Source organism: Anas acuta, chromosome 13 (genome assembly GCF_963932015.1).
Source record: "Anas acuta chromosome 13, bAnaAcu1.1, whole genome shotgun sequence".
In the NCBI taxonomy this organism is placed as follows: domain Eukaryota; kingdom Metazoa; phylum Chordata; class Aves; order Anseriformes; family Anatidae; genus Anas; species Anas acuta.
Window position 1 is genome coordinate 5,048,346 of NC_088991.1, and position 27,241 is coordinate 5,075,586.

At 46.1% G+C, this 27,241-nt stretch overlaps 1 protein-coding gene across 1 annotated transcript; it reads right to left on the reverse strand.

Moving 5' to 3' along the window:
* Positions 1 to 1,205: 1,205 nt before the first annotated feature.
* Positions 1,206 to 27,105, reverse strand: LOC137863469 (pre-mRNA 3'-end-processing factor FIP1-like). The gene is made up of 16 exons (XM_068696596.1): positions 26,720 to 27,105; positions 26,365 to 26,404; positions 23,305 to 23,389; positions 21,912 to 22,018; positions 20,540 to 20,598; positions 19,380 to 19,490; positions 16,715 to 16,845; positions 15,904 to 16,028; positions 14,840 to 14,945; positions 13,224 to 13,422; positions 12,189 to 12,215; positions 9,609 to 9,666; positions 8,957 to 9,012; positions 7,396 to 7,594; positions 5,287 to 5,445; positions 1,206 to 2,783 (listed from the first exon to the last, which is right to left on the reverse strand). The coding sequence occupies exons 1-16, from the start codon at positions 26,811 to 26,813 to the stop codon at positions 2,651 to 2,653; spliced, it is 1,689 nt and encodes a 562-aa protein (XP_068552697.1). The 5' UTR covers positions 26,814 to 27,105; the 3' UTR covers positions 1,206 to 2,650.
* Positions 27,106 to 27,241: the final 136 nt, after the last annotated feature.

Sequence of the window (27,241 nt, forward strand, 5' to 3'; positions counted from 1 at the left end):
AGTCGAGATCCTGTCCCCTCTCTCATGCAGAGGGCTGCAGGCTGGATGTGGTGACTTTATTAATTATGCTTATTTAGGGGATGAGTAGCTTCTGTCCCCTCCACACACACCCCAAGAGAGAAGGGGACTGGATGCAGGGTGGCTCTATCCACCCCTGGAGAGGCACCACACAGACCTCAAGTAGCTGGGGGGCCAAACCCTACACTTACCTTAGCATCAAATTCTACTGACAAGTATTTTCCCCTGATTCAAGACAGGCAAAAAAACAGCTCAGACTGGGCTGGGGGTCACTGCCTGGCACTTCCTTTGCTGCTAGCTGCCCTAGCGATCTCAGAGATCGTGTTCTGGAAAAAAAAAATAATCAAATGTCATAATTACAGAATACACGGAGGCAAGGGAAGGATTCCTGGCCCCTCTCCCTCCTGACAGTCCCCAGCAGTGCAAAGGGGTGGGGGCACGCTCAGCAGCACAGTGCTGGGGTGGCAGCAGCAGGGCTGGCTCGTGCTCCCTGTCACTTATTCCCCATCACTCCTCTGCATGGGCCAGCACAAGTGTTCATGCAGCTGCAAATCGAACCAAGGAAACGACCCTGCTGAACCACAGCCGTGTGCTCCCAGCACGACTTTCAGCCAAATCCTGCTTCTGTATCACCACACGGTGCTGGCACGGGACAGGGGGCAAGGCAGAAACTGCCTCAACCAGCCCAAAACACAGGTGGAACTGTGGCCTGAGCCAGCACTGACACACAAGTGATGTGAGACACCAGTGTGTTGCCAGTCTGCATGCACCAAGCATTTTGAATCCTTCCACCACTTTCATTTTGATTTCTCCTCCACACGCCCCATCCCGAGCTCCTGAGAGCCATGGGGTGGCCACAACGCAGCCCCCGGCCCTGGCCCGAGGAGGGGCATTAGCAGGATGCGTCCCCTCACGCCACCTGCTTGAGGCCACGAGCTGGGGTTCCTGCAGCTCCCCCAGCTCTCAGCAAACCTCCTGCAGTGCCTGGAGCCGCTGCAATTCCTAACTCACGGTGCTCTGCCAGACTGCTGACCTGGCTGCGGAGGGCTGAACGCTTTGAAGCCTGTTTGTGGGCCCTGCCCTTTAATTCTGGTTCACTGCACACACCTCCCCACCGCACGTGCATTTCCCAGGACCTCAAAGCATATTAAAAAAAAACCTACATTAAAAATAAACAAAACAAACAAAAAAAACAACCCCACACTTTATTCTTCTCCCCATAGGTTTTGGGGTTAATGACCCACCAAACGCACCGTCATAGCATATTAGCTGTTATCATAGTGCTGTACCAGCTCGAGTCTCTACAATTTTAAGCTTCACGTGATACTCACTTGCAAAGTTACAATACAAAAAATATGTAAAGTTTCAGAACCACGTTATTTTAGGGCAAGGATTTAAGACAGTTTGAAATATCAAGTCAAAATAGTGGAAGATACTTAAAACGGGACACTTGTGGACTCACAAAAACAGCATTCTGTAGTCTGCAGCATTCTGTTTAAGTACTAGACATGCCAAAACCCCTCAAAATTACTTTGTTCTTCCCACCCAGAAATACCTGCTTCCACCCTGCTCAACCAATACTAAGTCCAAGCAAACTCTGGAATTTGACTGAATTTATTCAGAGATCTATGGGGGAAGGAATGCATTGCACAGGAGTGTTGGTGACATCCAAATAGAAATAAGCCAACCCCATCAGGGCAAAATGCTAGATGGAACTTCACGTTCTCTAGTGTGCTAGGTTATTCAGCTCAACCCTTAGTTGGGAAAAAAAAAACAAAAACAAAACAAACAAAAAAGTTAGTCAGAACTAATTAAAGAGAAACTCGTGCTCTTACTATGGGTCCTCCATTGATTTTCCACTTAGGAGTGTAACACATGGCAGAACTACATTTGTAACAGATTAAAACAAAAACAAAAAAAAACACCCTAGGTTCAGTCTTTATGTAGCCGGTGTAAACACACCTAACAGCTTCTCAAAGCCATCAGACCAAAGCAAGATCTCGTGACCCACCAGTAAAAGCAGTTTTCTCACATGCTGCCCACCTGGCCATGGAGAAATGAGAAGATATTTTTGTAACTCTAAAGAAATGTATTTGGGGATGAGACTTTTCACTACTAGGAACCAGGCTCTAAGCTGGCTCTCAGGATCTAACTCACGCTTTTCTTTGGACAATAAATTTCAAGTTGCAGTTACTGTCCTATTTTTTCAAAAAAAAAAAAAGGAATGATGGTCACAAAAGAAACAAAAACAAAACAAAAAACAACAACAACCTATTACCTAAATGCGTTAGTTTCAGCTGAAGCCATCTTCCATCAGAAACCATAGGATCTGATACAACAAAGTTCTCCCTAAGGATGTTTATGAGTAGAGTAGCTCAGTGCTTTATATACTAGTACTGCTGTATTTTGTCTTGTATCAAAAAAACACAAAAAAAATAAAAAAAAACAATGTAAGTTTAAGTTTAACTGCACATGCAGCTTCAACTCTCAAACCACTGTGACATGCTTCACTGCTCACCCAGAGTCAGCCTCTCTTCCCTTGGAAAAAAAAAAAAGGAACCAAAAAAAAAAACAGAACAAAAATCACCAATGCCACGCTGGTTCAAAAGGAGCAAATCCCTCCCGAGGGCTGTTACTCCTTGGCATCCTGCTCCTCTCCCTCCTGGGCACCGTCTTCGCTGGCCTCCTTCTCCTCCTTGCTACGCTTGTTCTTTTTGTGCTTGTGACGCCGGTGACTCTCCCCCTCCTCGCTCTCATGTTGCTTGCTGTGGTAGGGAGGAAAGGGGAGAGGAAAGAGCTGTCAGAGCCTGCATCAGCACTGCTCCGCCGCAGAACAGACCCGAGCACACCAACTCCACAGCACGGACACGGACAGAGGGCTTTGATCTAGAAGAAACATCAGCATCAGAAAGGCTGAGGGCACCACGGTGCCAGGGAAAGGCTTTCTGGTTTCTCTGGGGCGATCTGATACCGCGTGCAGCTGAACCGAGGGCAGGGAATGCAAAGTGCTTGAGGTGGCTGCTTTCCACCACATGCTGCATCAGCACATGATGCAGGCAGGCAGCGCACTGGACAGACTGCTGTCAGTATCATTTCTGGGGAGTGTTTATTTATTTATTTAACATAAAAAACATCTTGGTGCCCTTCCCAATCCTAAGGGAGCTCTAATAACCTGGCCACATCACAAGCTTCACTATAAAGCACTGACGCTGCTCTGAGAAGGAAGAGTCCTAGGCCTGAGAGGTGTTTGGAAGCTTTCACTCTGAGCGTCCGGGGGAAATCCCTGGACCAGAAGCAAGAAGTGGATCAGTGTGGCTGGAGACACGTGGATATCCTAATGGGGGGGCAGATCCTGCTTCCACTTCTGCTTACTCATAAATGACCTTGCACTTCACTACTGTGACACTTTAAAACTCCTCAACCAGCACTGTTTGCTGGGTAACTACAGACATTTACACAGGATTTATGGGAGAAATCCCAGCCAGAAGCTACTCTGACTCGGCCACACGTGCCTGTGAGCCTCAGCCCAGTGACCACGGCCAGGTGCTCCGTAGGTACAGCACACCTGACACAACCCACACGTGCACAGACCTGTGGGAGACCCCTGGAACTGGACAGGTGGAAGCTCCTGCTCTGGTTCTTGGTCCCTCAAGGGAGGAGATTGCTGCTGTTTTGCAAGCATGCAACTATTTCTGCTCACAGGTTGAAAACCAAGTGAGCCCTCCAGAGTTGGTGTGAAGGTTGCAGAATTAAAACAGAGGACAGAGTACAAGAAAAAGCAAATTAAATTCGTCCCAGGAAGACAGACTGTCATAGAGTATGGACACAGCTCCATGAGTGGGGACAGAGCCAAGTGCAGAGACACATCCTTACTGCAGCTGGGATACCAGGTCAGTAGCAGAGACACCTAACTGGCTGAACCACTGAAGCTCTGGCTGAAAAGCTTCTGGCTGCAAGTGATTTTCTGACTTGTTCAATAAGTGGTTTTACAGTCATTAAAAAAACAAGAGGCTGTTGCCCCTTCTCCAACACATCCTCAGCCACCTCGCGGAGAGCAATGTGGCAGTGGTTTATGCTTGAACAATGTGACTGCCCTTTAATATGTAAACAAGCGTCAGTGGTTTCCTTCAGACTCTTCAATCTGCAGTAAGCTGGAAACTAGACTGTAACCCTTCCATCCACCTGCAAACGTCTTAAACAGACTCAAATCACCTTGGAGTGTCTCAAACAGGGACTCTGACATGCACTAGGAGTGGGCTTAAGCAAAAAGTATTCCTCCATTTGCTTTGGCAAAAAAACACTTCTCATCCTACCACTTTGAATGAGACAGAAAGCGTCTGCACGGGTTTAAGAAGCAAAGGAAAAGTCACCTCATTTCCAATTTAGTGCAGCAGCCCAGTTCTGCAAATCAAACTCTCAGATTCTGACACCACTTTGGTGAATTCCATTCTGCTTATGCAGTCAGATAACACCAGATTTTAATTCTGAGTACAGGAAGCTGAGAAATAACCCCTAAAGCTATTGCCCTGTTCGGCTGGTATCAGCTCAGCTTCCATTTGTTTTCTGTTTAATTTTAATTATACTCCTGGCCTTTCTTTCCATCGCTGTTTCCAACTTTTTAGCAATCTGTCTCTTCTTGAAAACCTATGCATCTCCTTAAGGATGAGAACAGCCTTTTGCCTCCAGTCACCGTGTAGCAGTTTTTCTGATATTAATTTTGAAAAAAGGTAATTACTTACAGAGCTGACATAAATTTCTTCTAGAAGAAGAAAGTTGAAGCACCAAAAAAAATGAGCAAGCCTGCTCAAGTCGCTACCAGGACATAAACTGACATAGCAACAGAGCATCGCCTCAGACTGGAGCCCAGACCTTTTCTCTTCAGCAAAAGAACGTGTAATACCAAAATCTGATGCTTCTGCTGGGCCTTTGCACTTCACTTTGTATACATGTTCTTAACACTGGGAAGAACGAAGCAGTTGATGTGATGTCTAGCACAGACTAACTTCTCCTTTGTGACACACTGCTGCATTTTGTTGGCAGTGATTTGACATCCTGCCAGCTGCCTTACTGAAAACACCAAGAGATCCTCTCCCTACACTGGGCAGCTCTGCTTTCTGCTCAGGTACACGCCCGAGAGCAGTTCCTCTGCCTGGGCACCACGTCTCAGGGCTTTAGCAGGTCGCAGTTCACTCCAAGCACATCAAGCTGCTTGTCTGCAGCCCATGTGTGCTCCCATTAACGGCCCGATTCTCCCAAGGTGTCTCTTACCGCCTCGAAGACTTATGCTTGCTGCTCTCTTCTTTGTCCCTGTGCCTGCGCTCCCGGTGCCGATCCTCCCGCTCCCGGCTGCGATCTCGACTCCGGCGGTAGTCGCGCTCGAAGTCGTAGCTGCGCTCCCGGCTGTAGTAGCGGTATCGTTCGTCGTCACTTCGGGAGAAGAAGAAGTGAGGCAGGGGAACAAGCAGAACCCTCCCTGACAGCATCTGTCACTTCTTAGTCTATCAACAGGCAGAGGTGTTTGTGATGCTCCTGAACAAAGCTGCAGTGCTAACCCTCTGCTGCTTATCGATCCCAAGCTAAACCCAGCCCCGATTTCCAGCCCTGGTAAAGCAACGTGGCTCAGTGTGCTCTGGGTGCCTGTTACACAGCCCATACGCCCAAACACCCGCATGGCGTGGATTTCTTCTAGCCTCTGAAGGCTGACAGTTTACAAAGTGTGCTCTCTGGGTTTGCCAAGGGAGTACCTCAGCAGCAGGCATGCAGCCAACGTCTCGGGATTTTGCCCTAGCAATCCTGCTGGAATATGTCCAAGGCAGCCAGCTACCTCATTCAAAACCAACAGGAACATGTTCCTCTTATCATTCTGCCTCCCCTGGTGCTGGATTTTACCTCACAGCACTATTGTTCCGGATAGTCTAACTCACACAAAGGAATTACATGTTAGGAGACTATTTTTTTTGTCCCCCCCATGAGTTTAAAAGCTCAAATTGCACATACTGCAATTGTGAACGTCACCGACACAGTCCTTCTGCCTACACCTTTCTGCTCAAGGCACCTCATTCCATCATCGGTGGGCATGATGCAGCCCAAATTCAGATACATCCCACGCTCCCTTTTCCCCTACAATTCACTGCCCCTTTTCCCTATTCAAATTTTGAAAGCTGAAATCTGAATTGTTAACAGGTCCCACTCTGTGAAATAATATTCAGACTCCGAGGGAAAGGAAGTCTGAAGCATCATTCTCAGACTCGTGGAAACAAGCCAGACAAATAAATGTCCACTACAATCATCTGAGAATCCAAATTACTCTACTGAGCACAGCTATTTGCCCTGCTTGGCAGGCGTGATCTCGGAGGTCAGCGTGCTCGAAAGCAGCCAGCAATGCTAACAATGTGCTCAGGAGTGCTGATCGCAGGGCTTGGCTGCAGCAGGAACCCACTCAGGAAGTGTAGGAGTCTGAGCTCCTCCAACTGCCCTAAGTTTGTCTTCAGCTCTGTTCCTCCCCGCTTCCTCCCACAGTGCCCACCAGCTTAAAAGAAAGGAAAAAGTTAGGAAAACGTTGCCCTGTTTGCTCACCCCAGGGGCCTGGGAGTTCCCTGAGCAGACAGCGCCCTTTTGCCAGGAATGCACATTCTGATCATGTTTTGAATGACTATTGGCATTTCTGAGCCCCGAGCCTGCAAAGCACCGACGCTGCTTGTGACAGAGCTACCATGAGCAGCCCGGGGCAGAGCACACAAAGTGAGGGGTTTAGGAAGTGTTGTCGCAGTCCAGCCTTCACATTAGCTCTCTAGATCAACACCGGGAGGCTGAAAGCCTCCGCTCCCAAGCGCTCGCAGCGCTGCTGCCGCCTGGGATCCCAGCAAGAAGGCTGTCTCCTGCGCTCTGCTCAGAAGTGCCTGGTCTCCTGAAGGATTTACGTTTTCTGGCTGACTCCTGGTGAACGGCACTCCTTGCCCTGAAAGCCTCCACAGGAGAGCTGAGCAAAGCATGGCTGCTTTCCCCTTTGATCTGACAGTTATAGTTAGGAGACAAGAAGCAGCAGCTTCTATGGCCAATGTTTCACACCAAGCTGCGAAATACCAAGTAAACAGAGGGGCTATTTCATTCACTGCACTCACATTACAGGAGGGAGAGCGAGCACAACTGGTTCTGCTGGGTTAAACAACAACAACAACTGACAGGAGATCAGACAGTGACACTGGCTCCTAGTTCTGGCCTCGAGTTATTGATCCGAAGCATCTCTTTGCCAGATGACTCAGAAAATTGAGCATACAGTCCTACTCCTTGACCAAACACCGCTTTGTGCTGCAGTGCAAGGCCAGAGCTCCCCATGGGGCTGCTGTGAGCAGAGGGCTGCTGAAAGCCAGCACTCACTTGTTGTATTCACTAGTGGTCGGCGTGCGGTCTCTGTCTCTCTCCCGTTCCCTCTCCCGCTCGCGTTCCCTCTCTCTCTCGCGCCTGGAGCCCGAGTACTCCCAGTGGCTGCTGCTGGAGCTGCTTGTGCCTTTGTCCACCGTCGTCACCCAGGGCGTGTGGGACGTGGAGATGGGCGGGTAGCTGATGAAACCTGAATCTGCAGCGAGAGAGCAGAATCCTTGTTTGCCTGAAGCATTAACAGCGCCCTCCCCTTGCCTCCCTCTCCACAGAGGCCCCCTGGATGTAGAGCTGAACCCAAGCGATGCCCCCTTCTTGGAGACAGCAACAGCCCAGCTCCCTCCAGCTCTCACGTCTCCTTTTTTTACCGTCACCGATTTGCTAAGAACACGTGAAAGCCTGAGGAAGCAAGACCAGGTATTTAGAGATGTTGCTGTAAAACCTCCCGTCCCTCACACAGCGCATGAACTCGGGGCCTATGCGTCCCCATCTCTTGCTCTCTGTAGGCCCTGCTGTATAGGGCATGCTATGGGGTCTCCACCAAGAAAAACCCCAGGCCACCCCTCCCAGACACCCTGGCTTGGAGGACAAAGGTGCTGGGCATCCCTCTCCTGCAGGCCAGCAGCTGAGTTTGGTTGGCCCGAGGCTCCTGGCCACCCTTCCAAGGTCCTGCTTCTCAGCAGCTATCTAGGGCCAAGGCTGGGGACAGCAGCTGTGGATGAAGGATGCCACCTGACGAGCCCAGAGCCACCAGCACGTCCCCATCCACACGCTGGCCTGCTTGGCTGCACCAGGGAGGTGACAGCCCAAAGCAGCACTGGCTGACAAAAAGCTGAGCCCGTGACACACTTGAGGGCACTGTTTCTCAGGAAGCCCTCGCACTGCCCACTCTTCAAACCTCCCATGGAGGAGACAGGGCGGGGAAAATGGGAAAATGAGAGAGGACACAGACATTGCTGGCAGGGCTGGGCACTGCTGGCAGCGCTGTGACAGGGAAGGAAACGTGCTCAAAGCCTGGCACTGCCTCTGCCTTACAAAACAAAAGGAGACAGATGCTTGCGAGTGTGTGTAGGCAGGGTGCCTGCGTGTGCCTGTAGGCAAGGAAGAAGATAAAGTGGAGGAGGAGGGCATTCAAAAGCTCAGGGAGGAGATGTAAAGCTGATGGCTCTGCTTGTCCCTGAGGCCTGGGGGAAAAGGCAGAGAACATGAGTAAGCGTGAGCAAGAATGTGTGCAAACAAGTACAAGAAAATGGTGCTGAGGCACGTGGGGAAGCTGCTCTGATGCTGGGGACCTGCACTGAAAGCAGCGAGCTTACGCTTCGCATTCAACTAACAAATTGCATTCATCACGGCTGCAATAAGGCAAACACTCAGCTTTCTGAACACTTCATGGTGTAGGCAGACTCTCTGAGACTTTCTAGGGACTGGGACAGTTTGGGGCACAGGCAGTTCTCCAATCAACAAAAGCACGATGTCCACAAGACTAGGTAAAGCCTCAACTACCAAACACCAGTGAACAGAGAGAGAAGCAGTGTGACTCTTCATTGTCTTGGGTGCTCACCTGCAGAGTTGTAGCCAAATGGAGGAGGCTGCCTGTTGTTGTAGCTGGCTGGCTGCCTTTGGAGAGAAAGCGATGCAAGTTACTCCCATCAGCAACCCCTTGGCTAAACTGCCCGCAGGTATGCCTGTGCTGCAAGCTCACCCCATTTTTTGTGAAGCCCTGTGGAACATCCTCATGGGAAGCGGATGGCTCAGTGAAACTGTTTCACTTTGCATTGTAAATTCTCAGCAACACATACAGGCACAGTGCTTTGTCACAGCTTCTGAAACTGTTTTAAGTCAACTGCTTGTGCTGCTTCACCCCTCCCTTCTGTCATCAGGCACAGAAGGAATAACCAGGGAATAACCAGGGCCAACAAAGTACCTGGAGACTCTTTTACAGAAGACATCTGGGCAAACATAGCACGTTACCAACTCCTCTGCACCACCCTACATTTTACTGACTCCTTCCCGTGTCCTTACCATGACAGATCAGGGCAAGCTAGCAGAATCCATCAGCACCTTGCACAGAGGTTCCCCACGGTCTCTGCTCTCATTTCCTACCCCAGCCCAAGACTAGGCTAAGGATTACCAGCAGGGAGTTTAGATCTATCCCTCATCGCTGCTCACTACGGAGGTGCTGTACCAACGGCTCACCCCAGGTGTGGTCTTACCCATCCAGCGTCGGAATGAGGAGAGCTGGTGGTGGCGCCAGAGGAGGCGGGAACAGCCCTGGACATGGCACAGAAACGTAAGTCATCACAGAGAGCCCTCACAGCTTTACTTCAGGGAACAAAACTACACTGCTGTTTACGCTTAAATGCAGTTAAAGCACTTTTTTTTTTTTAAACTTCAAACATTTCAAACAGGGCTTTGTAGGATTTTTCCTTCAGGGTCATATCTCCTACCAAAATTAAAGCTCTGCAGCTGTGCTCGTTCTGTAGGGCTACCAAAAGAAACACAGACAAAAACCTACCTTCTATTTTGGCTTATTCATCATAAACATAAGATTAATTAAGGCATAAAATCAACCCCTACAGTCCTGTTGGAAACAGGAAAATGTGTTTTTGGGGGATGCGGACATGTTGCAACGACAGCAAAATTTTATTGCTCAATTGATTAAAATGAATGAAATGTTGTAAAAGACAAAATAACACAGAAATCACCCATTTTTGATTTTAAAGAAAGCCAAATTCCTAAGAACATACATACTTAAAAGTCATAAGACGACAGCACCAACAAGGCAGAGATTGTTGGCTAAAAGGTCTGACACTTAAAAACTGGCCCAGTTTCAAACACATGAGGATTTTAAATTCAGACTCATTAGACAGTTTCTTCAGAAAGGAGAGTTAAGCACAAGTCTACAGAGGTCACTTGCAGAAGTGACATAAGCCTCCGAAGCCAGACTCCTATCCTTCAGACTGACTTGAAAGTCAGAAGGACATGCTGAGTGCTCCTAAGGGAACTTCTTCAACTTCTGTCCATAACTGGGAGCAACCATGATTTTCATGGGCAGTTACCAGTGCCAACAGAAGTAGGCTAACCCACCCAGAGGCCTGATTTTGCATAAAAATTCCTGTTTACCATTAAACAACAACAACAAAAGAGCACACTGTACTGATGTAAAAGATAGGAGTCATCTGACTAACTGCAGCCCTTTAGTTAAAGCGAGCAGCCCCAGGCTCCTTTTCAAGTCAACAGAGCCAGCACACCTGATGAAACTTTGGGACAATTCGTCACCTTTTTCTGTAAGCCCCTAAAATGGGTGAGGAGAACCCCTCTCTAGAAGAGGGTCTCACTGCCAGCAGAAGCAGCCTGAAGTCTCGAATTCATCTAGTGGGTATGGATGCTGCAAACACACCGAAGGACTCATCTTGCCCTTAGATACTTGTTTTTTTTCTTTTTTAAAGAAAGATCTTCCAGTAAAATACAATGCCTAAAGCATTTCAATCACACTTGCTCACCAAGCACAAGTACTTCAAAGTGCTACTGTTATAATAGCTGGCTGTAATGGTGGTGGATCACCATCATTATAATAATTAGCAGGTACTCTCTCTCTTCTCCCTTTCCAACCCAGTTACCTGAATTGTCAGTTCTTTGCAGCAGCCTAGTCATTTCTTCTGTCTTTCTCCTCCCAAACAACTTCAATCCAAATACACTTGACTAGCAAGTGGATGTTGCAGTGTCTAGAATCAAGACCAGGATTTGCATCCAGTTTCACTGCAATAAAGCTTTCTAAATCCAGATTTACCATAGGCAGGTTCCTTTAAGTACTACGAGGAGAACCAGCTCAGAAATACTATTGTACATTGGGAGGAGCGTGAAGAGTGATGTTTTTAACAGAAATTTTCTCAGCCTGAGCAATAGCCCAGCTGCTACAGGTTTTCCAGATCTCTACCTGGGATGCCCTGGGCAGAGCACGGACACAAAAACACGAACACAGAAGCTGTGCAACGAGTCCAACATGTCTGACACACAGTGAGGACAAGAACATTATGTCCAAAAATGCTTTGGGTGCAGACCTCTTGCAAGTAAATGAAGCAAGTGTACAGTATAACACAGAAGCAGTGGCCTGTGGTGGCCACCAGCATGGTCTGGCACCTGGTCAGAACTACTGGAACAAATAGTTTGATACACAAGTTGCTACTTTTTTTTTTTACCCTGGACTAGGCAAAACTTCTAGGAGAAAAACAGTAGTTATAATCAGAGGAATCTCAGTTTTGTGGTAGCCTTGAATTAGCAGGGTTCCCAATTTATGTATGAGACTGGTTGTTGCATTTCTCTATTAGCATTCATTTGCTCTACTGCACACCAGGGAGCAAAGGCTTCTGACAGAAATGGCAATTCTTCCATTCTGCTCAGCTTCACACTCCAAATTCCTATACAAAGCATCAATTTATGGCATCTTGCACAGCAAAAGTCTGTGATAACAAGAACTAAACTACTTCAAATCTAATTAGGTGGTCTTTGCCACCCAAAGTTCTCCGTGTCACTTTCTGGATTGGTCTTGAGTTAAAAAAAAAAAAAAAAAAAAAGGATTAAGAAACCCTACAGATTATTATTTTATTTTCGTCCAGAAGACAAGATAAGCAGCTGGAGTTCAGTACTGCATTGGAATTTATTGGCCTTAGATTAATTGTGCTCTAAAATGGGTCTTGGTGTCATCCTATTTCATGTTACTTAATCCAACTGCTCAGCTAGGGCCATCTGTGCATGCAGAATCACGGCTGTTACTGGAGCAAGTTAACACCTACCTGGAATAGGACCGGGTGGTGGCAGACCTGTGGAAATAAACAAGCAAGCAAAGCCAGTGAGTACAGCAGGAAACGCCTGTCACCTGTGTATCTCATGCTAAAGCTGAAAGCACTTTTGAACAAGTTTCACACATTTGACCAAACAGACCGGCCAAAAAATTGGTGCAATTAAGCAGTAACTGGGTTACAAACTGTCATTTTCCCAAATGACAATCTGTTTACCTTCATGTTATAGTTTTAAACGCTGCTGCCTTCATACACTGAAGAGTTCCTTTTTCTAAATGTCAGCACACAAACAACTGATTTGACCTTCAGAACAAACACAGGAGCAGGGACGAGAACACTCTGCAGGTCCTTTTGCTTCTTTTTGTGTGCTTGTCTTTTTGCCATTTTTTAAAAAAATAAAACCCATTTCTTATATGTCAATCATCTCTACATAGTGAAATCACACACCAGTGAACAACCAAAAGAACAAGTGAGCAATTTATCCACCTCCTGATTTCAACAATCATTCTAATGAAAGGCAGCAGGAGAAGCCACTGAAGTCCACAAGCACCTACTGCACTACCAAGCCTCAGATTAAAGGCTTTAACTCTTACGCCGTATTCCGTATTTTCTGCATGCAGAGGCAGTGCAGAATGTAGAAGTTACTGTGGGATGTGCTCCTGGTGACTTCTCAATAGACTGGCTGCTGCCTACAGGACCAGAGAAAGCACAGACTGTGGTCTCTGCTTCATCTTTGATGCACCACCTAACCCAGAAGCAAATCTGAGTTATTAACATGTACAGAAAAAGAGGCAGTGAAACTGTTCTATAACTTGGTGCTCAAGACAAGAAAATAAGAAAAAAAAAGCATAGAAATGTTACCTCAGCTATCTCTACAGGTTTTAGCACTCAGACTGTAACTGCAGGGGCACAGGACTTACCTTCAGTGTCTCCTCAAGCTCTTAGTTTAACACAAGCCCATCTGGTTATTGGTAAGGCCTTGCAAACCTGCGGCCTCAGACTGCTGCAAACTGCTGCGTGAACACGTACCTGGGGGATGCAGTGGAGGTGGAACAGAAGTAACTGGTGGAGGAGGGTGGAGGAAGTGTGGTGGAGGTGGCCCGGCGAGTGGGGGCGGCGGTGGGCCTGCTGGTGGTGCAAATGGCTGCTGTTGCGGGGGCTGCTGGGGCTGCGATGGCTGCTGGGGCTGCTGTGGGGGCTGTGGCTTGCTTCCATGATCTCCTAGAACCTTGGAAGGCAGAAGAAAGAGAAGACAGCATTTTAATCTCTTTGCTCCCACAGCTAGGGCCTCACTGTGCTGGCATAAAGGGAGCTTTTCAGCAAAACAGGCATCGTGATACCTAACAAGGTCAGGCTATGCTAGACCCAGGGGTAACACCCTCTGGGGAGGAAGGAAGGTTGATCAAAGCAAGAAATATGCTTCAAAAAGTATCTTAAGCAGAACAGCAACAAGACTAGATTCAAGCTGCATGCATAACATAACTGCAAGATGGTTGCACATTTCAGTGTTACAAACACCTTTTGTTCCCCTGTTAGTGGCTGAATTAATCCTCAAATGGACTTCAGCCCTGCCCAGGCTTCAACTTAAGAGCAGGCAGCTTTCACAGTGACATTGTAGTGCTCCCTATTGGTCATCTTTTTGTTCTTTTTGTAAATCCAGTTTGTCTTTCACAAGGGCAACAAGAGGCCACATTCTGCTCAAGATTGTGTCCATGTAGGTGAGAGGAAACATGGATTCACATCTCTGACACAAGTAGGTGACACATGAGCTACGGTTGAGGGAATGATCGATATGCAGAGATACCAGAATGCCTCGGACATGCAGGTATTAATACTTGTAGGTGAGAGCAACAACAACCATTTCCTAGCAAACTTTCTTTTAACAAACTCTTTATTGGGCCACTGTTGGTAGAAGTTAGAGCACTGACCACTAAAAGTAATCTGAGCGTAAAAACACATGTAAAAACAGGAACAGGAATTGTGTCTAGACAGAGGAAAGGTTCTGAGAGATAGAGAAAATGAATTAGGGATGGTTAGTAGGAGAAAGGTGGGTAAGAGACAAGTTCTTGCTAAAGAAGCCTACCAGAACATGATGGACACACACTGGACATACAAGATTGGATCCAGTCTGAAGCCCCAGGCTTTTATTTCTTTTAAGATCCAGTAACACTGGCCCACCCCACATCTGAAGTGTGGGCTGTGTCTCACGGTGCTTACTCTGAACCTTACTTCAAAGTACAAAGAAATGCAAGCCCCATGTAGTTCTCCACTGCAGAACTGGAAATTCCAACCCAACAGCGGTGGGGCAGCAGAGCGGAAGAGGATAATCCACAAAAGAGCCTCCCAGCAACGCACCCTGAGGATGAGAAAGGGAACTCGGCCCTTACCGAGGGGGAAGGCTAGTGCTTGAAAGGACAAACCCTAGCCCCTAGCAAGGTAAAGCTTTTAACAAAGAAGTTAAATCAACCCGCAGAACGAAGCAGTACACGCAATAGGGGTATACTATAGTAATAGGAACACACTACCTACTGCTTTCTAGATGGAAACAGTGACAGGGGAGGCCAGGAATACACAGACATTTGCTCAGGGTTCATCAAAAGTGCGGTAAAAATCAGAAATTTGTCAAGACAGCTCAAAACATTTACCTGAATTGGGTTTTCCTCAGAGGCATGCTTATCACGACGTCTTCCTTCTACTCTCCTAATTGTGCCTGCCTGGCCACCGATCACATCAATTGTCCCACCCAGCTTCCTGGTACAAAGCAGATGCATCTTTTTAGGCTCAAAGACATTACAAGACCAAAGGCTCTACTAACCTTGTGTCAGTACTTTCTGCTAGTTGAAATGGACAAAAATGCTGTCTAGTTCGAATAGCATCAGCTTCTTTACAGCGGTGTGGATTTTTGAAAGTCTAGGAGAGATGCACAACAACTGGAAAAAAACCTGGCCAATTTGATGACACTACGAACAGCAACAGAAATGCTAGCTAAGTGCTTATATGCAAACAGAATAGGTAAAGCTTTGAAGCTTATACTCAAAGCATTTAGTTGGTTGTCTGTCAGGCAAAGCTTTATTTGGAAAAAGCTGGGATGCAAGACTGATTTCTGCAAGATAAGTTTGCAAAAGACATAACGTGAATAAAACAACAGAAACAGAGACCTCAAAGCCATTGTCTTCCTGGTTTCACATAAAAACAACTTCCTGGTTGTTTTTCTGAAGTTTTTGATTAAAAAAACAAAAACAAAAACAAAACAACCACCACACAAGGTCGAAGTGATTTTCCCTGCAGAGGCTGCCAATCAAAATGACTCAATCATTTTGCTTTGTCCAGCCTTGTGGATCTTCTCATTATAGGAAGAGACAAATTAGCACGCATCTAGCAGTGCAGTGCACAGGTTCAGAAACCAATAGCTCCTCTCATCAGCTGCCAAACATGCAAATTCACTTCCACTTAAAGGCAAAGATTAACATCGTGGGAGTAAGAATAAGCCAACTAAGCACAAGCAGCACGCAAGGTATGCCCTCAAAGCTGATGGATTTGCCTTGTTTTTTTTCTATCCCAGAGATGTGCCTCTTCAGCTGGAATACAGGTGTCCCTCCCCATATAACTCCAAAGTGGGGATAACATGGGTATCTTTACTCATAGGTGGGAGGAGCAACTCTGTGAAGAACACAGTGCACCCAGGCTTTATGTCTGCATCATCTCTTACCTATTAGGAGGAGGCCCAGCTTTCATGCGTCCTCCCACCAGAGCCAAGAAGTCTGTTTTGAATTCTGTTTTGATGATATTGTTTTCCACTTCTTTTTCAGCATTTCCTGTTCTTCCTTGCTGGACCTAAGGAAGGAAAGAAAAAACACACAGGTTAATACCTTTACTTTCAACCCAACAGAGCATCAGAGGTGAAGTCTCACTGAAGATCTCCACCAAGAAACAACTACAGGGCTCTTGCAAACAAGAAACCTATTCTACAGTCAAAGAGGCAGACATTTCTGTAAGCTAGTTGGCTGTGACAACCTTTTGTCTTCTTTTTCCCATTAGAAGTCCAGAAGTTTAATAATCTCATGTTCTGTTTCTCGTAGTCCTCAAGTCAGAACTGAAAATACTAATACTTGCTCAGCTCACTGGTTCAAGTTCAGATTAACAACTCCTGGCCTTCTGCAAAGGCTGGTGTCCCAGGCAGCCACCAAACATGAAATGCAGAACTGCAACAATCTGTACAACTGCAACAGTCAATAGCAAAACAGCCATGGATACCCAAGCAGGAATTCACTCCAGATCTGCTGCTCTGGTGGTTCAAACCTGCCAGGCTGCTGGAGCTGTTTGTTCCACAGAGGAAAGATTTTTAGCAGAGAAAACTAATCTTTAAAGATATATGTTTGTATTTCTCATTGCTGAAAGAAATGGTGAACAGTTCAGTGTTAAGCTGCCTTGTGTTGTTATACTCTCACCTCTGTGATTATAAAAACTCAAGCCCAGTTTTATGGTAGCCATGTGCAGGAATAAATACATCAATCACCTACCGTGATCTTATTTTCAGTGCTGATGGGAGGAGCAGGATCCAGCCCAAGCTGAAGCCGTCGCTGCTTCTCACAATAAGCTTTCCATGTTTCTTCATTGAATCCGTAATTAAAGTAATCAGAGAGATCAGCCCCTGACAAAGGCAGCAGAGGTTAATATTGGGATTCTGGCAGGCTCACATTCCCAAATTGTCCTTTAACATCTCAAACAAAATTAAGAAAACACATCTTTATTTACAGGCTACAGCTTACCCTTCATTTCATTCTGTCAGAAAGCTGCTGTGCCACAGCTGAGACTGCTGCATCTTGGGGCGTGAGGGGGACTACAGCCAAAACAGCAGTGGGACTAATTGGGACATAGAATACAGCATGTATGCGGGCTATTAAAAGATGCTTATGACCAGTTATTCATCAACTGGATTTTTTCAGACTGGTTTCCTGCAATTTCTCAATGAGCTGAGTCTTAGGAGAGCACAGGAACAACAATTCCAGCTACCCCCATGAACACGGGATGGTGCCGCAGAACCTTTTCTTGGTGAGGCTCAGCCAGCACGTTTTGCTCCTGACCAGCACTGTCCTTGGTGATCTGAGCAGACTGTGGGGCTCAGCCATTTGATGAAACGGGACTAAAGTTTTATTATTATTATTATTATCCATAGAGCTCATACTACACATGTAATTACAGTTCAGTCGCAATCCTAACTATGGCTTTCCAAGACTGTTATCTTACTTTGATACTCAGTCCCCTGTAAAATGTACCATTTCAGCATCAATACTTCTGAGCAAGAGAAGTGGCCACAAACTGCGTGCCAGGAAAAGGTAGATGTAGAGGGACAAACACAGCCGCGACTGTAAGGCAGCCCTCACAGCAGGAAGCGTTACGCAGCACCTCCTAGCCCTGTTGGAGTGTCCTTCACACATCCTCCTTGCAAAACTCCTAGCCAGACTGATTTTAAAACAAGCAGCCAATCCAGGAGGGCTAAGCAAAACACTCTGGGCAAGCAAAGGTTGGATCTATCCAGTGAGGTTTAAGTTTATCTTCTCAGTAGGCCACTCTTCCTGGAGTGCCACCCAAACATGCAAATTTCACCACCACAGACTCAGCAGCGTGACATTTACATATCTATTTTATCAGCCTTTATTTCAGCCCTCTATCAGTTTTTTCACGCCGTGTTTCTTCCTCTCCCTCACGTACAGATCCCAACCTGCTGAACAATTCACTGTAAAGGATATAAACCTGAAAGGCTGTTGAGTAACAAGCTACTTACTTGCCATCTAAAATAAACTTACGGGCCACACCTCTGCAGACATCGTCCCTCTATTCACACTTCAATACTGTTTTAAGGCTAGCTGGCTCCGTTTTGGTCCAGGGATGTCAGCATGATCACAACCATTTCCATGCTTTATCTCTGAACTTCACTTCCTTGTTTTCCTTCTAACTTCTTTTCTTCCTAGCCCCCTCTTTCTCACATCACAATCAATGGGATATCCCCTGCAGAAGAAAGGCTACGTTTTCTATTATGTCTGTACTAGCTACTATTCATCACAGAGCGCTTACTGCTGGTTTGATACCGTGACACATCAACGTAGGTAATTGCACTGCTATGCTCTGATGCCCTTCATTCAGGTCGGCAAGAAATATCAAAAACATGCCACAGACAACTTTATAAAAGTACTACTTACTAACCATAGTTGTATTTCTGAAAGACAAATAATGTAGAGGGGCTGGTGGGGAAAAGGATCATTTCTGAGCAGAGGCGAGTGGATTTTATGCTTTGGCTAACATTTTGTTAAACATTTTATTAGATTAGCATAGCAAAAATTCAGATCTCTTTATTTTTTTTTCTTCTGAATTTGATACAAGAGATTATTTGTAGTATCTTACAGCTGTCATACAAGAGGAGAAATCTCCCTAACACAAATGAGGAAGACAAAAGAGACCGTGTATGTAAGAGACCGGCCTGTATGCTGCCTAGATGATGCTGTAGACAGGAGAAGTGGTGACTGCTTGCTAACAGTCATACACCTGGGGGTAAAGAATTAGGCACTGCTGCTTTTCTGAAAGAAAAATCCTAGCCTTGTCAGAGTAGAAAGTGTTTTCTTCTCCTTCAGTTAACGGTCTGGAGCAGGAAAATTCAATAGCAAAAGCCTGCTTCCCATTATCTGTGTCTGTGTGGCGATTCCCACCACTGCCCTCTTCTTGGGGTACTTTCCCCAGGGCCCAAGTGAGAAGGTTGCACGGGGGTGGCTGTGAGCTTGGCCGTGGTATGACAGAATAAGCAAGCTGCTGCATGCGAAGAGGTGACCACATATAACCAACAGCCAAATCTTCACCCCACTTTAAGGCCAACAAACTCTACTGCATTGGTATCAGCACAATGTTTTCTGCAACTAGTGAATTAATGAAATTGAGCAATAAAAAAAAATAATTGTTCCCTTTAGGAATGGAAATTAATAGAGTAAATGTAACCCAATTGTAGGTAAAAGCATGGCCTGATCTATCAGTAAATGTCACCAGTTGTCTAGACAGGCATCAGAGGCTGAGCAAAGTAAGTTCTTCAGGCTTCCCCCTTCCTTGGCAGCAATAAATGAACAGGAATTACACGTACAATTACAAAGACAACTAAAACTGCAGAAAATATTTACCACAAGAACTGTGAGGCCCCACCTGGTTTCCTCCATGGTTTGTCTTCAAATGAATCTAAATCCACTTCTATAACAGGCAATCCATTTATATTCCCTGCGGCATCTAAATCAATACCTTTGGGCTGCAACTTGGCTTTGGAGAGAGAGAAACTGTTACTACCTTTAATGCAATGCCTTTAATCCACTAATTTGCTGAACAAATTACTCCAGTTAAGAAAAAGCACTACTCTGAATTCAGTGCTGGCTTTACAACACTTAGGTAACTGCAATCAGGTTTTTAATAAAAAGTATTTTAGTTACTCTAAAAATAAACAGTCAGGGTATACTGACTGCACTTGCAGTTGCACAGCAGAGAGGCAAATTCAACACAGACTGGTACAGCAGACAAATGGAATAAATTATTACAGCATGCATGCTATTTACTCTGAATGAATGAAAAAACTATTCTTCTCCCCAGGCAAAATATTTATTTTTCCCTCCCAAGACATGCACATTTTCTTAAAACAAAAGACTTTTTCAAGACCAGTCTTAAGACGACAATGTATTCACTGGAGTCAGCAATAACCCAGTGGGTTCAGAATCTCCAAGGGGAATTTGTGCTCATCTCCTCAGTCAGATGTGTCATTTGAACAAAGAAATTAATGGAAGAAAGTTTATGAAGCCCACAGAAGGACAGTCTTACACACGAGGAAGGACAGAATCCAGGTCCCAATATACTGTACAAATTAAACTGAATAGTAAGGAAAATTCCATTCATGGAGTGTTCCAGGTAACACTCAAGGCCAGAGTCTGTTTTTGTATTTTAATATCTTATGCTACGGGCAGCATGGTATGTTGACCATAAAGTTAAAGTTCTTCTTCAGGCAACATAGCACATTTGGCCTCAGTGCAACAACATAGCTTAGAAATATTCTGGTTTTTGACAACAGAAGTAGTAATCAATGTAGATTATTCCAGTTTAAACAGAATTGTAGTCAGCTGGTTCAGCGATCACTAATCAAATCAATCCATTGCACCCTTGGACACCCAGGCTGCCCCAGGAATCCTTAGCTTTAGGGAAAGCTATTTATTATTCCTACTTTACATCAGATTCACTAATTTCATATCCTTCTGAACAGAGAACATGTCACTGCCAGAGAAGTGAAATACTGAAAAAACGTGTAGGATAAAAATGAGCAATACCTGAAGCTGATGCTCCATAGCCTCTACCCGTTTTTAAGTTTAGATTCATAGGAGTTCCCCTATATGGAAAAGAATCACTAGATTGGTATTCAAACAAATTATTTAGAGGTTCTCACAGAAAATACATTCAAGTCCTGACATCCTTCAGAAGACACTTTGTTCACTTGGGTTTATTCATGCCTCTGTGATTTTTAATACTAAGTTAGAACACCTTTGGAAATGGCCTCAAGTTGCACCAGGAGACATTTACGTTGGATATTAGGAAACATTTCTTCACTGAAAGGGTTGTGAGGCATTGGAACAGGCTGCACAGGGAAACGGTTGAGTCACCACCCCTGGAGGTATTCAAAAGACTGTAGACGTAGTGCTTAGGGACACGGTCTAGTGGTTGACTTGGCAGTGCTAGGTTAATAGTTGGACTTGATGATCTTAGAGGTCTTTTCCAACCTACATGATTCCGTGATTTACCATGATTCTCCCTAATGCTAACACTTGAAACCCAGGAAACCTGCCTAGTGACTAACATCATAATACACGCAGGTTTTCTTTATCAAGAACAAAAAGGTATTTCACAGAATGGTTGTTAACCTTCTGCTCAGGAACTTGCCTAGAATTATTCAAATGGAACAGAACAACACGGAAATTGAAGCTGCACCTTTTATCACGGAATGAGGAAAGAAAGGTAGACGAATCAGATTTCAGAAAGGCTGTCTGCAAAAACCTAGTGAACTTCTGCCAGAATGGATGGAGCATTACTATTCAGGTAATCCACCAGGCTCATAGCACCTCTACCACAAGAGAAGGAAATTATCCATGAAATAAAAAAATAGAACATGCTGCAAAGCATGTGCAAGTCATTTCTTTAAGAAGAAGGCTGCTAACAGCAAGCAAAAATGCTGTATTATTATTTTTATTGAGTGCAAATTAGATATAATTTTAAGTCAGTGACAGCATTTCCTGGTTTGCAAATTCAGCCTCACCATTTCTGAATCATGAAAAACCAGAGAACTGAAATCAGTCAGTTCACAGCTTTTGCGAAGTCTTAACAACAGACTTTCCTTCTTGAAGTTTTCACAGATGATAAGTTAAATGTAACTTTCCAACTTTGACTTTGCTTGATCAAGCAATAATAATTACTTAGCTCATTTTCCAACAACAGCTCTACTGTTATCATTCTGATTTTATGGGCTGATTTTCCAACAAGCAATTCCAGGACAGAACTGCCTGTCAGCTTCTAACCCCAGTCCTGCATTCTGGCCATTATTCCCATGTCTCCCATAAGACAGATTAGTTCTCATCCCTACTTTCAATCCCAATCAACGCACTAGACCTACTTTGGATCAAAAATTGTCAGGATAATCGCAATACATACATGTACGATGGTGCTCCCGTTTTAATATTGCCAATAGTAACCTTCACGTCATCATCATCGCTGTCGCTATCACTGTCTTCTTCATCATCTTCACCACTTGGAAGGGCCTTGCAATAATAAAAACACACAGGAACTTATTAATATATGAAACTGAGAAGCTTCCCTGGACATTAATTCAAATCTTACAATGCTCATCTGATGATGTTATAAAGAATGATTCTGATATAAAGACATCATTTCCTATTGCACTCCAAGGCTTTTTAAAGTTGCTGATGGACACAAAAAGCATGGAAGTAACCAGCCTTCAATATAAATAGACAGGTGGCCATGAAAAAACTGCTGTCCTTTGAAGAAGTGACCCTCGATGAGAACCAAATTAAGATTTCTCAAGGTGGCACCAGTTTAACCTCAGTTCAAAGAACTGCAACACATCCCACAGCTCCCTTCCCCTACTTTCTTCAGAACAGCTAGCAGTGTCCTGACACACCTCCTTCACCGGTCCACGGTCAAAGCATAAAATTGCAAACAAAGTCACCAAAATATATTCACCAGCCTTCTCCTAAGCACCTTGGACCAAATATTCCCTCACTAAAACCTTTGCAGCAGGAAGCCGTTGAAGAGCTCTGCTTGGCTTATTCAGCACATTGAGTTCCTTAACTTTACACAAGATCTCTGCAGTTGCTGGTTTGACTCCAGTGCAGCTCCCACTGCAATCAAGGAAACACCCTTACTGCTGGGGCACAAGAGCAACGCAAGTCTTCCAGATACCCAGCAGTGCAGTTTTGTAAGCTTTGCGAGCTGAATTAACACTTTATCACTACAAAATGGTTATGAGAAAGGTGTTCTCAACACTCCCTCCTTTTCTGTGGCACACAGGGTTGTCAGAACTCTCCGTAAGCCCCCTCAACACACCACAGTGGCAGAAAATGAACCCACCAAAAAGACTGAAGGGAGTGGAGGAACAAGACTCCTCCTACACGTTCAGCAATGAGCCGAGGTCTAAGGAAGAATGAAGTCTAGACCCCCAGCAATCCTAGGACTTCGGGCCTTCTATGCCTGTGTTTTCTCTATTTTACTCACCCCAAAGTCATATTAAATATTGGGCTGGAGCCAACACCATGCTCTGCTTTTCCTTTCAGACTGCAGCATCAGAAGCCTTCCTTTGCAGCTTCAGGGGGCATAAGCAATGCTTAGACCAAGTACTGCTGCGCAATATTGCTTCTCGTATGCAAGAAGCCTGCTGCTGTAGTCACCTGGGAGAATCTACTGTCAGGACACTCCAACAGTACAACTGCCACGCGTCAGGCAGCAGCATCTTCACACACACGGCTTTTCACCCGTGAGTATTTACAAGCAGAATAAGTACGTCTACAGTTTGCAGCGGAACACTTACATGTTGTGACATCTCTCGGTCTTCATTGCTGACAGGCCGGTTCTCCTGAGGAGCATCTTGCAAAGGATGAGAAGATTCTGCGTGTCTAGTAAATGCAACAGATACAGAAAAGTAAGTGCACGAGCCTGATCTTGAGGTTTAACTACAAACATTTCTAATGCATTTGTCCCAGTGACTTTCATACAATGGCTTTATTCATGTAGTGTGTTTATTCTGCTGGCAGTTAGCTCAAAAACATGACAAAAAATTAATCATCCTTGCTTGGCTTTGCTTTGGTTGGGAAGAGTAAGTTTAGTGCTTCCAAAGAAGGCCAGACAGGCAGCAAGCCCGCCTAACCCAACACAACTCAACAGCTAATACATGTGGCAGCTGTAGTACCTTTCAGTTTTGGTTCAGCACAATCACAACTGAGAGGAGTGAGACCATAACTAAGTGTCCACAGCACAAACAAAACCTCATCTTGTCCTAAGGCTGCTAATAATTATACGCGTCTAGTAAGGAATAAGGATGTTTACCCAGTAGAAATTAGAGAGAAAATGGTTTTAGCCTTCCAACAAATTGCTTACATTGCATTGTAACCACTCATTACTGAAGGAACGATGGACAAGTTTGCACCCAACCTCCTCATTCCTTACAGGTTTGTCCTAATGCAACAGCCAGTTTCAGATTTGCCTCCGATTAAAGAGCTGGTACCGACGTTAACATTGTTTACCACATTTGCCAAGCAAGAAAGTCAAACTGGCATACACATGCTAGAAAAGAGTATGCTGAATGCTACAAAATCAGAATGCGAAGAGGGGTCGTTCTCTCATGTCATCAGTAAAACCCAGCAGAAATTCAAAATAGTTCTGGCTTTTCATGAGCCTATTCCAATAGCCCAAGCCCAGGAAACTCAGTTCTGCCACCAGTGCTTTGTGGGGAAAAAACACTTTGCTATTAATTTTAAAGCCCATGTTGGATAATAAAGATACACAAGGTTATCTTCAATAAGAAACACGTCACACCTAACAGAATCCAAACACTGGTCAGATTAAAGCCATTTCAGAGGCTGCAGGAAAGGAGACACCAAACAGGTAAGCCAAAGATCACAGTAACACAACTCAGACAGCAGTTATTGACCGTAAAAAAGGACAACAACAACAGACAAGAACAATGTGAGCAATCACTGAAGCTCCCAAACCACAAAAGCCCCATGCACAGAGAACTGCAACAATCAAGCCAAGATCAAAGACGATGGATGAAGGTTCAGCAGCTGACCGAGGAAACACAGGTCCCATTTTTGCCATGTTCCTGAGGTGATAGTCGAAGACACGTTCGGTTATAAAAATTAGCAAAGATGTCTAAGAGAAAAATCAGCTTCTAAGGGTATTTCAAAGATACAGGCTATTGCACAAGGACCAGAAGATGTACCGCTGCAGGAAATTTCACAGATGGTTCCAAAAACTTTTGCATTTTGTTTGCCACATCCAAGCGACTTGTAACATTGACCTCAACCCCAGAATTTTGTTAAGAATCCAAGATGACTGAATTAAGGAAGAGTGACAAGTATTACCTTCAGCTTCGAGTCACATGAAGTATCTGTGGGTGTGCATTAAAATTTATGAATCGGAGTTCAAATAAACATTTGCTAAGTAACAGTCGTTCCCTAACCTGCTTGCTTCCTAGGAATGAACAACCTGACAGGACCACAGCCATAAGCTGCATGCAAAGAAATGCCACAGCTGTTTAATTTCCTTGGGATGCCAACACAAACCCCGTGCACTGCTGCCATAACAGCATCCTGCACAGGCTGCTGGTATTCAGAGCATCTTTTAGACTAAGGACTGTTCATGGGTAATGGGTCCTGCCCTACACTAATTTCTGCCTCATGGGTAGAGATGTGAATGATAGCTGCTAGCAGCGCAGCGAACTGTTATTTTCTTAAAGCATCCCAAATCTCTTCGTTTAGGAAGATTTGCATTGTGTGACAGGGTAGGGAGAGCGTGCTGCTGTGACCACCAGTTCTTTGCTTTTGCATGTTTTGCAGTGTTACTGTAGGTGTAGTGCTTGGGGTTGCTGGAAACACAGATTGTAAATCCTCTTTTTAAGATAAAATGATATGCAGAAGAAAGGGACAAGGAACAATAGTTTCAAGCAAGCTAGCAGCAAATTTCTAAACTTAGGGTTGTTCCTTCTCACGAAGCTCATTTCGATGTTTTTGGCAAACATTTACTGCATCTGCCTAAAATTTATTTTTGGACAATTTGTCATATTCTGTAGGCACAGGATTCTTACTCCAGAAGTGGGATAGCACCTGTAACAATCTCAGAAATTCCAGATATGGGATTTACAATGACCTTAAAGGACAGTAAACGTGACACTGAACTTGTGAAGGTACTGAGCACACAGAAGCTCAGTGGACATCTACTCCTCTGAAAACCACTTTGTATTTAAAAACAGCAAACAGAGCATCTCTGATGAGAGAAAACTCTGCTGGCGCAGAACACGCTGCCACAACTACAGGGGAGTCATGGTCGAGAAAAGCAGGCAATAAATAGCTCCATACACAGAAAGCAATGCTGATTGTTCAGTTATCCCCAGAGCTTTCATTTTTTTTCATGGCTTGGTCCCAAACCACGTACTTCAGAGACTTCAAATAATTTATTGATTTGATCGCAAAAATTTTAACCTAAGGCTCAAGGCTTTTAGCTTTTCCAGGTTAAAGCACATGCCACAGTTTTAACACCACCAGGCCAGCACGAAGTCCCACCCCCAAGCCACCCTCTTTTTCCTGAGAATTAAACTGGAAAATAGATCTGATTTAAACCTAATTTTGGGGAAAAAAGGGGGAGAAAGAATTAGTTTTAGCTTAAGTCAGTAGACTAACCCAGATTGTCTTCCAGACATGTAAATGCTGCCCCGGGCCAAGGCTGGCAGCTGGGGATGACCCCGTGGGATGGGGAAGGGATGCTGCTTCTGGCAACCGCTCTGCTCTGAGGCGCTCATCACGCTACGCTGAGCACAACGCGACCTTCTGTGTAACACACAGGGCTACGATGAGCAAACAGCCTCTGCACTTACCCCGAAATTGGTCCATCTTCTTGCTTGCCAGTGGTGTCGTCTGCGGAAACAACAACAATAACGAGAAGCAAAGTTAGCGGCGCGGAGGGAAGGAGGCTGAGCTGAGGCACGAAACGCGTCACGGAGTGACAGGGCGGCGAAACCCCCAGGCTCTCCCCGGGATAAATTTCAGCCAGAAGGAAACAAAGCCCGGCTGCACGGCTGCCGTGTGAGGCACGCACCCCAGGCCCGGGCACCAACACGGGGAAGCATCGCCCGAGGAGCTTCAGACGGGTCTTTAGGGAGCTGTAAGGCGCCGGGGGGGCGAAATAAAGGGATGAAGCGGGGAAGCTGCCCGCAGCCCGGCGGTACCTACCCCCGTACAGCCAGTGCTCCTCATCCTCCTCCGCCTCCAGCGGCGCCGCGCCCTGCACCGCGCCGGCCGCCGGCGGCTCCAGCTCGGTGGCCATGGCCGCCGGGGGGCTGAGGGGAACGGGACGACGACGACGACGAGGAGGAGGAGGAGGAGGGCGGCGAGCAGCGGCCTCCCCCGGGCCCCGCTACGCTCCCGCCGCGGCCCGAGGCGAGGCCGCGCATCCGCTGCGCCCGCTGCGGGGCGGGGAGGGCCGCGGGCGGCGGGGCTACGGCGCCGCCATGGCTCCTGCCGCGGGAGGAGGCCGGCGGGCCCCGGCCCTGGCGCCGCCCGCCCGCCGCCACAAAAGCGGGGTCCGGCGCTGAGGGGAAGGGGAACGGGGGGGACGCATGCGCGGGGCGGGGGGCGCATGCGCTGAGAGAAGATGGCGGGCAGCCGCCAGCCCGCCCCCCCACCTCCCCTCCTCCCGTCGCCGCGCCTCAGGCACGGGCGGGCCGGGGATGGCGCTGAGGGGGCAGCGCACGG